Genomic DNA, 14,741 nt, shown 5'->3' with positions numbered 1-14,741 from the left:
TGGACAGTCAGTGCTGAGAGTGAAATGAAGGTCAAGACAGTTGCAGCAGTGAGCTGATGTTTGACATCTGTCTGAGTGTGTGGGACTGCTGCACTTCTTGCAACATAGAGATTGTGCACAGTTTCTTTCTGTGTGAAAGCTGTGACATCTTGTGCAAATTGAGATCTTTGACAATTTCTTGATTTTGTTAATCATCACTGGGTGACTGAAAAGACAGAGTTTGTTTGAAAAGAGATGTGCTCCAGAGGTTCATACTTCAACTCAGGTGTACTCTTCATGCAGATTGAGGTCCATGGACTTCTTTGTCCAGTGACAATGAGTGATTGAAGTCTGGTGGACAGCATTTCAAATCTCAGAAAGAAGCATCTTTTCTGACACTGAAATCAGAGTGATATTCTGTCCTTCAAAGCTGTGTGTTGACTTCTTGATTGAACTGACTACAAAGATGATTCAGAATTTCTGTTGCTTAATAAGACAGTCATCTACAGCAGCTTTCAGCTTATCTGCATGTTCAAGAATGAAGGCTGTCTTTGCTGGGGAGGGGACAGCCACAGTGATTTCTGATGAGCAGTGTCATACATCAGTGATCCAGGTTGGATCAGAGATCATGGCATGTACTTGTTCATGAATAGCTTGGGGGTCTAGATCATGAGCAGCATGTGCTGCAGATAGTCTAATCATGACTTGTTTGTCTTTCTGTCCTTGGTGCAGAGGGTGGTTGGCCCACTGTACCTGCTTCTTGTGAGGTTGTCCTGTTGCTGGAATGATCTGGAGGGGATTGTTTGAGGGGATTGCCTTAGCTGTTGCAGCAGTAGCATATGTCAACATAGGCTTTGATTCAGTGGTGAGGTCTTTAATGACTTTGACTATGCTGTGTCTCATGACTTGCCTTAGTACAGCAGTCTGGTGTGATAGAGAGTTCTCATAAGTGCAGAGTATCAGATTCAGTACTGCAGATAGCTTATTGCATAGCTCCAGCACTGCAGCTAGCTCTGCAGAGAAGAAGTTGTTGACATGACTCAGCAGAGCATTGAGCTTATAATTCACTGTGGAAGAGAAGTTCTTCACAGTTAGTGAGACTGCTTGAGTGCAGTCAGTCACATTCTCAATGAATTCTCCTCCTGGTGAGAGGGCTGGGTGGGGATTGAAGTTGATATTGATTTGATGTAGTTGAGCTGTGGTGGCTGTTGTAGTGTCCAACACATTCTGGGACATGGTGTTTTGAGGCTGGGGGGGGTCATCTGGGGGTTTTAGCAGAGCAGAGGAGATTGTGCAGACTCTCTTCTTTTTAGAGCAAAGAGGAGCCTTGGTGATAGCAATGTTGCTGTTGTTTTGACTCATTGCAGCAAAACTGTGTCATCATGCATTATTATTATTATTATTACTTATTTAACACCTGGAGGCACGTGATCAGCTGACTAAGAATAGTCTGCTGTCGCGGCCACAGCACCTCTCTAAGGGTATCAGACGTGCCAGTGCAGCAGCTAGTCTGCTGCCTGACATGTCTAGTCGGCTGAAGCCCTCTTGAGAGTCTATGTACAGAGTAGCCCCTGTCCTGGAGGTTCTGAATGGCGTAGTAGCCAAAGATTATGGGACTGAGGAAGCCAAGAGCTTCTAGGGTGGTGTGTAGGGGTGATGAGAAATGTATATAAGAAGCATAGAAAAGAGAGAGAGGGAGGGAGAAGTCAGATGTTGAACAGGTTCTAGTAGTGGTGTTGGATGTCAATGAAGAAGCAGGTATTAGTGCATCAGGTAGAGAAGGTTGTAGCTTCTCTTACTGTGCTGAGAAGCCAGTCAATTGCTTTCTTTGATCCTCAGCATGCTTCAGAGGTTTTAATTCATTCAATGTTCCAGCCTTTCCAGCAAAAGAAGAAGTGCTCAGGGGTCTTATCTCAGCTGCAAGAGCAGGTGAGGAGTGTGTTGTCATGTGCCCATCTGTGATGATAGGCTGCAAAGTCACTGTGGCCTGTTCTAGCTGCCAGCAAGTGGCCTAGGTTCCTTCAGGGGAGAGTGAGCTCAGAGGAGGGTCCTTTTGACATTGGGATATTGAGGTCCTTGTATCATGATGTGCTATTGGAGCTCCAGTATTGTTGCAGTGAGGCATTGAAGTGTTCTTTAGCATAGAATTTGACTCATGCCAGGGTCAGAGTGCAGTGAGTGCATTTCATTGTGCAGGCTGACTTGGCTGCAGCATCTGCAGCATCATTGCCTGGAATCCCAGTGTGGCCGGGGCACCATCAAACATAGACCCATCTCAGGCTGGCTGGACCTGGGCTCTGTTTTGTCCAGGACCTGCAGAGTTCATTGAACTTAGCAAAGGTGAGAAAAGATGTTCATGTGAGTGTGTCTGTGTGGAGTCTTATTGCAGCCTCTTCATTGTCTAGAGTCACTATAATGTGCTGTGTGAACATAGAGAAGGGGTTCTGTAGCACTGCCTTGAGACTGGCAACTGCTGCAAGCACTTCAGCATCAAAGACCTCAGCAGTGCAGCCCAGAGGCAGCTTACCAAGCTCCAGAGATTGATTTGTTCCTCAGTATAGACAGTAGCCTCTGTCTGAAACTCCTTGGCTGTCTTTGGAGCCATCAGTATATGTGATGAGATTGAGGGGGGATACAGCTTTCTGAAGTCAGTTTTGGAAAGCTGCTGGTCCTGCAGCTTGTCCCACAGCCTCAATTTCTAGTGCCTTTTGCTCTCTATTTGATATGCCAGGATTGTCCCAAGGAGGCAAGGACCCTGAGCTGGGTGTGATGGCTGTTGTTTTAATGTTTCATCTAATCCATTTAAAACATGAGGTGTACCATCTTCGGTGTAGGGGATGTGACAGGTCAGCTGCAGCTACGTGAACAGCTAGTCAGTCATGTATTCTTTCTAGCCAGGCTTTGGCTGGGCCCCAGCTTGATTCACATAGGAGAACAGGGGTAGGTGTTGTGGCAAAGACAGGTAGAATGGCTCAAGCAGTGTTGTTGAAGGCTATCTGAATCTTGTCAATGGCTGTCTGAGAGGTTTGCTTCAAGAACCAGGTCTCAGCTTCATAAAACAGAGTGCTGAAGGCACAGCTTTGAGTTGCTTGTCTGAGCAAATGTGTTTGATTTCTGAATGAGGCTTCATTTAGTGATTTAACATGTTCTGTAACAATTCTGGCTCAAGTGCACACAAGGTGAATATGTTCTCTGAAGAGTAACTTTCTGTCAAAGAAAACCCCTAGCCATCTGGTGTAGTTATTGAGGGAAATTGTCTGTTCATTAAAGGAGATGAAGGGCTCTGAGTACTTGATCTTTTTATGAAAGTATTGAAGCTCTGTCTTGGCTGGGTCAAATGAGATTCCATTGTCAATACCTCATTCCAGGATGTGATTGAGAGAATTCTGAAGCTGACTTCCTACCCACTCAAGAGAGCTTCCAGTCTCCAGGATTGCAATGTCATCTGCGTACTCAAACTGGCCTTTGATAAGCTGGAGGAGAGGTTCTACATAGAGCAGAAAGAGAATTGATGAGATGGGGGATCCCTGTGAAAGGTCACAGAGAATCTGAAACACCTTTGATTGAATGCTGTCTAGTTGAATCAAAGCTAGTCATTGATTGAGGAAAGATGCTACCCACTTTATCAGAACTGCCAGTCAGCTCTGTTCCTGTAGACATCTTAGAAGCCAGTCTTGAAGGACTCTGTTGAAGGCCTCTTTGACATCTAGGGTGATCATGCTGGCCAGAAGGTGTTTGTCCCATGCCCCTTGTACATCACAGGCTAGTGCAGTGGTGAGGTCTACTGCAGACCTCTGTTGAACAGCACTACACTGATCTTCTGCTAGAATGTGATGATGGAGAGTGAGATGAGACATTCATCTAGCTATCAGATGCTCCAGCCCTTTGCTGAGGCAGAATAGCAGTGTGATTGAGTGGTAAGACTTTGGTAGAGAGTAATCTCTTTTCCCTGACTTTGAAATAATCACCACCTCAGCCTTCTTGAAGCTCTGGGGGTGGATTCCTTGATCTATACAGTGTTGAAAGAGTAGAACAATTCAATTGCCTATCACTGGCCATGCCTTTTGAAGAACCTTGGCTGTAATGCCATCCAGGCCAGGAGATGTGCTAAGTGTCTGGCAGGTGGCTCTGTAGACTTCCTGCTCTGTAAGAGGCATCCAGGGTATCTCTCTGCAAGGAATTGTTGATGTATGCTCTGGGATATCTTCCATGTCAAGATGTCTGGCCAGAAGTGTCTCATGCAGTAGAGAAGATTTGCCAGCACAAGATTGTTCTAGGTGTCCATTGGGATGTCATAAAGAAGGAGTGGGGTCTTGAGGTTGGTATTTATGCCATTTGACAATCTTGTAGACATCTGATAAGAAGGAAGCCTTCTTAATTTGCTGGTGATTCCATGCTCTCTTAGCTTTTCTAATTTCTGCCTGGAATGCCACTTGTTCTGATTGACAAGGGCTGTGTCTACATGCTGCATGATATACTCTTCTGACTATCTTGACTGCTGGGGTCCACCATGGGGCATGATGACTCTTGAGTCCTGGGGTGAGAGAGCAGAAGCCTTGTAGAGCCAGTTGAAGAGATTTCACAATGTCCACTGCTTTCTCATTCATGTTCTCATAGACCAGTGAGGAGAAGAGAGTGAGTAGTTGCAAGAAGCAATCAGCATCACAGATTGTGAGGCTAAGCTTCTTCTCCTTAATCAATTGAGTCTGAGTCTGTGATAATTAAACTGTTGTGATAAGAGTTTCATGATCTGAGATGCAGTGCAGTTCAGGAGCAATATGACAGATAGCTGAGTTGGCAGCACAGAAGACAAGATCAAGTGTGCCTCCTTGTCTATGTGTAGGGGATTCAGCTGGGTTGAGAAGCTGGAGTTCAAGAGAGATTGCTCAGTTATACAGATTCTCTCCTGCTTGAGAATGTCTATTAGTTGTAGAGTCCCATGCTGTGTGTCTAATATTAAAGTCTCCTAATGCCATCCAGGGGATGGTCTCTGTGATGTGTGTAAGAGAGAGGAGGTCTTGAAGGCCTTGACCTGCATCTGTGGCACCAGATGGGGTGTTGTATATGTTGTAGATATTAGTCCTTTTGGAGTTAGAGATCTTAACTGAGACACAGACAACATCCCTTGAGATATCTGCTATAGATTGAGTTGGTGCAAGGGCCCTTCCATTTCTGACATAGAGCAGTACTCTGGGCCTCTTGGTCCAGTTGAAGGAGAGCAGGGTGAAGTGTTTGTATGAGGGATGGCTTTTGAAGAGGTGGGTGGAGAGGTCTGTAGCTATTCAGAGTTCCTGAATGGCCACAATGTTGCAGGCTCTTTTGTCTGCTAGTGAGAGAGTGATGTTGTGAGAGCTTGACTGTCTTCCTACATTGGCTTGATATACAGTGAGTGTAGATTTGTGAGGAGGGCTGTGACTGCTCTTCATTAGTGAAGGTTCAGACTTGATGTGATCTTGGTGCCTGTTTGAGAGCAGATCATTGAGTCTGTCTGATTGCTCTGGGAGCTAGTGACTGGTGTCAGCGGAGCTGAGAGAGGGGATGAGGTGGAGTCTCTAGAGTTTAGCTCTGGATTGCTCTTCTCCACTGAAGTTTGATGAGCTGAGATGAATGCTCTTCTGCCAGCTTTGTGTATTGAGTGTAGCTGACAGCAGGAGATGTGTTCTATATGTCCAGAGACTATTTTGGGCCTTGCTGGACAGTCAGTGCTGAGAGTGGAATGGGGGCCAAGGCAGTTGCAGCAGTGAGCTGGTGTTTGACATTCATCTGAGTGTGCAGGACTGCTGCACTTCTCACAACATAGAGATCACACACAGTTTCTTTCTGTGTGGAAGCCATGACATCTTGTGCAAATTGAGATCTTTGACAATTTCTTGATTTTGTTAACCATCACCGGGCGACTGAAAAGGTGGAGTTTGTTTGGAAAGAGATGTGCTCCAGAGGTTCATACTCCAACCCAGGTGTACCCTTCATGCAGATTGGGGTCCATGGACTTCTTTGTCCAGTGACAACAGATGATTGGAGCCTGGTGGGCAGCACCTCAAATCTCAGAAAGAAGCATCTCTTCTGACACTGGAATCAGAGTGATATTCTGTCCTTTGAAGCTGTGTGTCAACTTCTTGATTGGACTGACTACAAAGATGGTCCAGAATTTCTGTTGCTCAATAAGACAGTCACCTACAGCAGCTTTCAGCTTATCTGCATGTTCAAGAATGAAGGCTGCCTTCACTGGGGAGGGGGCAGCCACAGTGATTCCTGATGGGCAGTGCCATACATCAGTGATCCAGGTTGGATCAGGGATCATGGCGCGTACTTGTTCACAAATAGCTTGGGGGTCTAGGTCATGAGCAGCATGTGCTGCAGGTAGCTTAATCATGACTTGTTTGTCTTCCTGTCCTTGGTGCAGGGGGCGGTTGGCCTGCTGTACCTGCTTCTTGTGAGGTTGTCCTGTTGCTGGAACAGCCTGGAGGGGATTGTTTGAGGGGATTGCCTTAGCTGTCACGGCAGTAGCATACATCAATGTAGGCTTTGATTCAGTGGTGAGGCCTTTAATGGCTTTGGCTATGCCATGTCCCATGGCTTGCCTTAGTACAGCAGTCTGGCGTGGTAGAGAGTTCTCATAAGTGCAGAGTATCAGGTCCAGTACTGCAGATAGCTTATTGCATAGCTCAAGCACTGCAGCTAGCTCTGCAGAGGAGGAGTTGTTGGCATGACTCAGCAGAGCATTGAGCTTATAATTCACTGTGGAAGAGGAGTTCTTCATGGTTAGCAGGACTGCTTGAGTGCAGTCAGTCACATTCTTGATGGATTCTCCTCCTGGTGAGAGGGCCGGGCGGGGATTGAAGTTGATATTGATTTGATGTAGTTGAGCTGTGGTGGCTGTTGTAGTGTCCGACACGTCCTGGGACATGGTGTTTTGGGGCTGGGGGGGGTCATCCGGGGGTTTTAGCGGAGCAGAGGAGATTGCGCGGGCTCTCTTCTTTTTAGAGTGAAGAGGAGCCTTGGTGATAGCAATGTTGCTGTTGTTTTGGCTCATCGCGGCGAAAAATGTTGTCATCATGCATTAACTAACTAGTTAATCGAAGCAAACATGTAGTTGGCACGTGACTATGGCAGTTTGGTTCAAAACAAGTTCGACAAAAATCCGATGGAGGAAGAAACAGAACAGTTGTACAAAGTTTTGAGGTATACAGTCTGCTTCCCATACACATCAAATACAATTCCATCCTCAGTCTTCAGTCTTCAGCTGCCAATGTGTGCCTCAATGCAGCTGGCTTTGGTGACTTCTAGCAGAAGAACACTTTGAGTTCATTAAGATCATTTCATATAGTTAATAGTTACTAAATAGGTGGAACCCCGCCCAACAGAACCAATTCATAAACCTTAGAAAAAGCTCCACCCGCTCTCGACATTGGTATCTTTTCGAGACCAGAGGTCACCATCGATACCACCCAGCCAGTCTAAAAGACAGGTTGATATATTGGGGACCTTCATAGCCGTAGGGAAAGAGGACCTTCATAGCAGCAGGAGGAACCACTCTCGCACTAGAATCCGCCATTGACCACCCTATATATCTACATCTCTGCAGCCCCCTCAACAACCGCTCAAGAAAGACGAAACAAAAGCATATAGATACAGCAATATAGAAAAAGAAGAAAGGAGAAAAAAAGATAGGAAGAGAAAGATACACAGATACACAACAAACCATGCCACCCCGCAGCTCCGTCTCGTACTTCGGCGCCGGCCCCGCCCCGCTCCCCACCCCCGTCATCGAGTCCGCCGCAGCAGTCCTGACAAACTACCGGGACAGCGGGCTGGGACTGGCCGAAATCTCCCACCGCTCTCCCACGGCTAACCAAATCCTCGCGGACACCAAGGCGAATCTAATAACGCTGCTTGACATTCCTGAGGACGAGTATGAGATCTTGTTCATGCAGGGAGGCGGGTGTGGGCAGTTTAGTGCCGTTGTGTATCACTTAGTGGGTGTGTGGGTCGAGAGGAAGAGGAGGGGGATTGCTGCTGCTGCTGCCGCTGCTGCTGCCGCTGAGGGGAAGGATGTGGATGAGGCGGAGGTGGAGAGGGAGCTGAAGAGGATGGTGCGGGAGGACCTTAAGATGGATTATCTGGTTACGGGCTCGTGGTCGCTGAAGGCCATGCAGGAGGCGAAGAGATTGTGTGGGGAGCGGTTTGTCAATGTGGCGGCTGATGCGAGGCAGGAGAACGGCGGGAAGTTCGGGACTATTCCGGACGAGAAGGAGTGGAGGCTCACGAAGACGAGGAGGGAGGGCGGGAAGGGCAGCGCGCCGGCTTTTGTCTACTATTGCGACAATGAGACGGTGGATGGGGTTGAGTTTCCTGGGTTTCCGGCGGTGCTGGAAGCGCGGGACGGGGAGGAGGATGAGAGGCTTGTTGTCGCGGACATGAGTTCGAACTTCCTAAGCAGGACGATTGACGTGCGGAAGTTTGCGGTGATCTTCGTGAGTGTCACACTAACCATTGCTTTATCTAGGCTCACTACATCACATACGCTAATCTATCAAATCCATAATACCTACAGGCCGGAGCCCAGAAGAACGTGGGCATCGCCGGAATCACGCTTGTCATCATCCGCAAGTCCCTCCTCCCCCCCCAAACGGCAACCCCATCCCCAGACCTCCTCCGCAGACTCGAAGTCGGCAGCCTGCCCGGCCCCACAGTGCTGGACTACGGCGCCATCGCCAAGAACAACTCCCTCTATAACACCCTGCCCATCTTCAACCTCTGGATCGCCGGCGAGGTCATGGCCCATCTGGTAAAGACGTATGGAGACCAGAAAGTGGGCGGACAGGAGGAGGTTGCGAACCACAAGGCGGCGCTCTTGTACGGAGCGCTGGATAAATACCCGCAGATATATGGTATCGTGCCGCAGCGGAACGTGCGAAGTCGGATGAATATTTGCTTCCGTGTCTCTGGCGGTGATGCGGAGAAGGAGAAGGGGTTTCTGGCTGGGGCGGAGAGGAAGCTGCTCCAGGGGTTGAAGGGGCATCGGAGCGTGGGTGGGATACGGATTAGCAATTACAATGCGGTGCCCGTTGAGAATGTGGAGAAGTTGGTGCGTTATCTGGAGGATTATGCGAATGGGCGGGGGTGAGGGATGTGTGTGTTCAGACTAGGTGGCTGACAGGGTGGCTGAAAGAGTGGGAATACGCCCGCTTGAGATAGGATTATAGGGGTTTTTTTTTTTTTTTTTTTTTTTTCCCTTTAACATAACAGAAGCCATGTTAGATGCACAACGCATTGGGAATTAAAAATGAAGATAGTGGCAGATCTTGGAGGAAGATTCAACCAGACCCAATGCTATGCGACAAGCAACTAGATACGAAGACAGAAATAGAAATAGAGAAAGAGGTTCCGAGAGTCGAAATCCCCAAGACTCTCTCCTCTCTCCTCTCTCCTCTCTCCTCTCTCCTCTCTCTGCTGGCTATTCTCACAGCTTCCATACAGACCAATCCTTCAGGTCCAGCTGGCGTATAATACCCCGCAGCGGGCCCTGCAACTCTTGTCCGCCGCTCCACACCTTCGGACCAGCCAGGTAGCTTATAAACCCGTCGGGGCCGGATATGAGGATGACGCGCTTCCCCCGCGGAGCACTCGTTTCCGTCCGCGAGGCTTCTTCAGCAACTTTTCCCGCATTTGTAACATCCAAGATCGACTCCTTGCCAATCCAAGACCCCTCTTCATCCACGAAGTAATCCACCGTAAGCAGGCCAGGGTGCTTCGCCTTGAGCTCTTCTAGATGTCGCACCGTAATGTTTTCCCTGGCACTGCTGCTCTCTGCATGGTCCCGTCCCCCAGGCACAGCATCTTCGGCGGCGACAGGCCTACTGCTGCTGCTGCTGCTGCTGCTGAAAATCCGCCTCCACCACGGGCTCGACGACCCAGGAGCTGACCGGGCAGAACTGCTATCGCCGACGCCACCCAGACAATCCTCCCTCCGTCGATTGGCCCACAAGATATGCATCCTCGCCGGCCGACCCCCCCGGGTCGTCCGTTTGCCCGAAACAGGGCATACGCAGCCTGAAGGCCCGGCGCAATCCCCGTCCCGCCCGCAATGAACAGTATCTCCTCGACGTCAGCCGGCAGGGCATACTCCAGCCGCGGGCCGCGGACATCGACTCGCGCGCCCGTAGGCAGGTTGTGCAGATATCCGGACACCTCTCCGAGCGGGTCTCTGCGAATCAGAAAGCGCAGGGCACTGTCGCCGGCCGTTTCGCCATCCGACTCCTCCGACTCCTCCGACTCCTCCGACTGAGCAAAGGTGGGTGGCAAGGGAGTGTAATCTCTCCCGATCTGCAGCTGCGGCTGTTTGAACTGCACGCTCCACAGGCCCCGCTGCCAGGCCTCTCTGTGCACGGCGCTGCTGGCCCCGCTCTTCACGGGGCGTAGGGTGAAGAGGCTGCTTGTCGAGGAGACGGGGGTTTTGGAGACGAGCTCGTACTCTGTGAACGTGGAGGGGTTCAGGGTGGTGGCGGCGGCGGCGGCGGACGAGTCTTGCCGGGAACGCATGTAGGCGCCAATGGCGGCGGCGAGGGCAGTGACTAGGGTGATGCGTAGCCACGCCCGTTGCCTGGGGCGGGGGCAAGACGTGTTGGTGGAGGCATGGCGAGGATAGCGGGATGCGGGAGAGGGGGGTCTGGAGCGGCGGAGGAGTTGTGCGGCGGGACAACAGGGCGGAGGGAGGCGGGACATTGTAACCAGGAGGCGAGATTGAAGCTGTGTGGAACTAACTATAGATATAAATATATATATATATATATACCACCGCAGAGTATTAAGACAATGGATGCCAGTCCCTCCAGGGGGCCGTTAGGGGCCGTTAGGGTCCGTTAGGGGCCGTTAGGGGGCGCTCTTACCCGTAACTTAGTGAGCAACCACTAACCGAAGCCCGAGTGTTTCGGCGTCAAGGCCCAAACTCCACCAAGAGAAGTGGCTAAAAATATCAATACAAGTAAAAGTACAAGTACAAGTACAAGTAAAAGTACAAGTACAAGTACAAGTACAAGTACAAGTACAAGTAAAAGTACAAGTACAAGTACAAGTACAAGTCTCTGCAAAAATAGAACTTGCTGCACTATGTGAATACTCTTGCACGAATCAAATGAGCAACTCTCCCACTCTTATTAAGGATCAGTCCCGAATCCCAGGCTCTTTCTTATGCTTATCAGCAATACGTAAGCGAGCAGTAGATGTTCAACTGAAAGACCAACCAATAGCCGTTGGATGTACGCAAGAGATACATATATATATATATATATATGCCACGAGAGGGAGTGTAAACAACACAAAGAAACACAGAGGCGCAAGAGTACAGAGATAATGTGCAGGGTTGGTCAACTGGAATCCATACTACGGCTGCCTGACCAGACGCTGCGGGGAAACGGTCTCTGTAATCTCTTATTTTTCCTTGCAGCCCCGAAGTTTAGAAGTTTAACGTAGATGGTTGAGCGGTTCGATGCTGGAAAATGTATTTATATATTTATCATATCAGATTTACCTGGTACCCAGTGGTACCCAGTAGTACCCGCATCTCCATACAATAGTGTATGATCATAAGGTATCTCACTGTACCTCATTGTTGGACCTTCGTTTCTTTCCACCGGGAATCAATAAATAGTTACTTTACTTAACCTAACAACTCGAACTCAACATCTCGACATAAACACAACGCGGCACGCACGGCCAAACTGGCTCATTGTACAGCGCACTTTTCAACGATTCATGATTTGACGTTCAAAATACTCTCAAGCCGGCCCCCATCCTCATCCTCCTCTTCCATCCCCCGCTCCCAAGCCCCCCGACCTGGCATCCGGGATCATCATCTCCTCGGCCTCCTATGCTCTGCTCTCCTAGCTCTTCTCTATGCCCTCCTCTCCTGGGTTCTCGACTCCCCAGACGCTAGACCGGCAAGCAACCCTCCGCAAGGGTAGAGAGGCATGACTGTCTCCTTCAAAGATCCGCAACGGCTAACTGGCGATCCATCCCGCGACTCTCTCGAACTCGCCTCTCTCGCCGCCTCCTCGGATTCCGACGCACACCACCATCGGCAACGCCAATCCGGCAGCTCCAGTCCCTCGGGCATCTCCTCCTCGCGTAAGGCCTCTGTCGATCTCCAGGACCCCCTCTCCTCGACCCCTCTCCGCGATGCCGCCTCCTCCACCCCCCGCTCGCGCAACGCCCGCTCCTACTCCGTCTCCTCCGCCTTCGACTTCGGCAGTACCCTCTTCCCGCTCTCCCAGACCGTCAGCGGGTATACACCGCTCGGCGCACCCTCCTCCGTGTTCTCGCTGGACAGACACCATGCGGCTGCCGACAGCTTGCTGGAACGGCACAAGACCCTCTCGTATCTCAACGGCCTGTCATTGATCATCGGCCTGATCATCGGATCCGGCGTCTTCTCGTCGCCGGGCCAGGTCAACTCGAACGCCGGATCACCCGGTGCCTCGCTCATCGTGTGGGCCGTCGCGGGTGTGCTGGCCTGGACTGGCGCGGCGAGCTATGTAGAGCTGGGCGGCGCGATACCGCTGAACGGCGGTGCGCAGGTGTACCTCTCCAAGATATTTGGGGAGCTGGCGGGGTTCCTGTTTACGTGGTCAGCGGTGTTTGTCCTAAAGCCAGGTTCTGCCGCCATCATCTCGATCATATTCGGCGAATATGTCGTCCGTGCGGTCGTAGGGGCCGACGTCGAGACGGTTAACCCCTGGATTAACAAAGGCGTGGCTCTTCTGGGGCTTCTGGTTGTCACGGCCGTGAACTGCATATCCACGCGCCTGGCTACCCGCATCGGCGATATGTTTATGTTTTTCAAGTTTCTGGCGCTGCTGGGTGTCACTGTTATTGCCATCGTCGTTGCTGCTACGGGCCTGTCGTATAACGATGAGGCTGACCGGAAATGGCTGACCACCAGCTGGTTCGAGGGCACCAGCACCGACGTCTCAAGCTGGGCTGTAGCTCTCTATGCGGGCCTGTGGGCGTTTGACGGCTGGGATAACGTATGTATAGTTTCCACTCCTGTTTACAAAATCTCTCTCTCTCTCTCTTTTTTTTTTTTTTTTTTTTTTTTTTTTTTTTTTTTTTATATCAACAACCCTCGCATTGTGGCTAACCAGCAGCGCAAAACTTTTTTTTTTTTTTTCTTTCTCAAAACTACCAGACAAACTATGTGACCGGCGAGTTCAAAAACCCCAGCCGCGACCTGCCCCGTGTAGTCCACACCTCCATGCTGGCCGTGATCCTAAGCTACATGCTCGCGAATGTCGCATACTTCTTCGTCCTTCCCTCCACCACCCTCAACGCCACAAACACCGTCGCCGTCCAATTCGGCGGCAAGGTCTTTGGCCCCATCGGCGCCCTCGTCTTCGCCCTCGTCGTCTCCGCCAGCTGCTTTGGCGCTCTGAACGCGACGACTTTCACGGCCGGGAGACTCGTCTACGCCGCTGGGCGCGAAGGGTACCTGCCCTCCCTCTTTGGGAACATCGGCATAGCGGGCTCCGCAAGCACGTCAGCGGATATCAGCGGCGGCAGCAGCCGTCTGCGCCATCGCTCCTGGTTCCACAAGGCGCTCATCCGCCTGTTCGGCGACGACATCGGCATCGCCTACACACCCATCAACGCCCTGCTTTTCAACAGCGCGCTGATAATCCTGTACATCATCGTGGGCGAATTCGGCACGCTGGTGACCTTCTACGGCGTGGCCGGGTATACGTTCTATTTCCTGACTGTGCTGGGGCTTATTGTCCTGCGGATCCGGGAGCCGTATTTGGAACGGCCGTACAAGACGTGGATTACGACGCCGATTATCTTCTGTTGCGTCAGCTTGTTTTTGCTTAGTCGGGCGGTGTTTGCGGAGCCGTTGAAGACGCTTCTTGTGCTTGGCTTTAATGCGGTGGGTGTGCCAGTTTACTTTTGGATGATCGGGAAGAGAGATGGCAAGAGCTGGTGTAAGGGGGTGAGGGAGATGGAGGGAGTGGGTTGGTGGAAGTTTTGGAAGCGGTGGGAACGGCCGTGAGGCTTCATTTTCTTTTCTATTTTACCCCCTCCCTTTCTTTTCATACATTGTTTTACTTTCTTCTTTTTTAATGCTCCTTTTGTCTCCTCCCGCTTAGATGCCGGGAGACAGGTCGGCTTTTGGGAGGTGTTCCTTACGAATGAAGCGTTCATTTAGGTTGGGCATAGAGAGATCATGCTGCGCTTTGCAGGTGATTTGTGAACTTCTTGGGAAATGAGACAATACCCATATATATTCAGTTAATATATCTGTTAGTCCGTACGCACGTATGCATTCTACGAGGAAAAGACATCAAGCATATATCTGCATCCTGCATGGCTTATTCGTCACGTAGATTGATTCCCGGAGACCAGCGACAAGCGCTGCTTTGAGTCATTAGTTAAACGACGGCGACTTAAGCCATGGCCTGACTAATGCGACATCGAACTCGCGAACAAGAGGACTGCGAGCCCAATGGAATTAGCAAATCAAGATGAATCAATTCCGCGAGCCGGTTCTGGGTTCGCAGAAGTTTAACGGCATTGATGCTGACGGGAGCCATATGAATGACGTTCAACATTTCCGAAGTATTATCCATCAGCCTTCATTTTCTTTTTCCTTTCTTTCCTTTCCTGCCAGACTCTTCCAGAAAGAATCAGGCCTCAATGGTGTTACCCTGGAGGACTTTAGGGTTGCGACCGTTGTCAGCATAACCAAAATGCTCAAATGTGGAGCCCTTGAC

General features: G+C 50.3%; 3 protein-coding genes across 3 annotated transcripts; 2 read left to right on the top strand and 1 right to left on the bottom strand.

Annotated features, from left to right (window-relative positions):
• Positions 1 to 7,682: 7,682 nt before the first annotated feature.
• On the top strand, positions 7,683 to 9,106 carry PADG_06213 (phosphoserine transaminase; the record flags this gene model as incomplete). Its single annotated transcript, XM_010763510.1, has 2 exons — positions 7,683 to 8,453; positions 8,534 to 9,106. The coding sequence occupies 2 exons, from the start codon at positions 7,683 to 7,685 to the stop codon at positions 9,104 to 9,106; spliced, it is 1,344 nt and encodes a 447-aa protein (XP_010761812.1).
• A 336-nt stretch (positions 9,107 to 9,442) lies between these two features.
• PADG_06212 (oxidoreductase) lies at positions 9,443 to 10,704 on the bottom strand (the record flags this gene model as incomplete). Its single annotated transcript, XM_010763509.1, has 2 exons — positions 9,443 to 9,947; positions 10,028 to 10,704. 2 exons carry the CDS (start codon positions 10,702 to 10,704, stop codon positions 9,443 to 9,445), a joined length of 1,182 nt encoding a protein of 393 aa, XP_010761811.1.
• A 1,244-nt stretch (positions 10,705 to 11,948) lies between these two features.
• On the top strand, positions 11,949 to 14,020 carry PADG_06211 (uncharacterized protein; the record flags this gene model as incomplete). Its single annotated transcript, XM_010763508.1, has 2 exons — positions 11,949 to 13,004; positions 13,166 to 14,020. 2 exons carry the CDS (start codon positions 11,949 to 11,951, stop codon positions 14,018 to 14,020), a joined length of 1,911 nt encoding a protein of 636 aa, XP_010761810.1.
• Positions 14,021 to 14,741: the final 721 nt, after the last annotated feature.

This window comes from Paracoccidioides brasiliensis (assembly GCF_000150735.1).
Source record: "Paracoccidioides brasiliensis Pb18 unplaced genomic scaffold supercont2.8, whole genome shotgun sequence".
NCBI lineage: Eukaryota > Fungi > Ascomycota > Eurotiomycetes > Onygenales > Ajellomycetaceae > Paracoccidioides > Paracoccidioides brasiliensis.
Note: the sequence above shows the minus strand (reverse complement) of the source record. Positions and strands in the feature narration are given on the sequence as shown.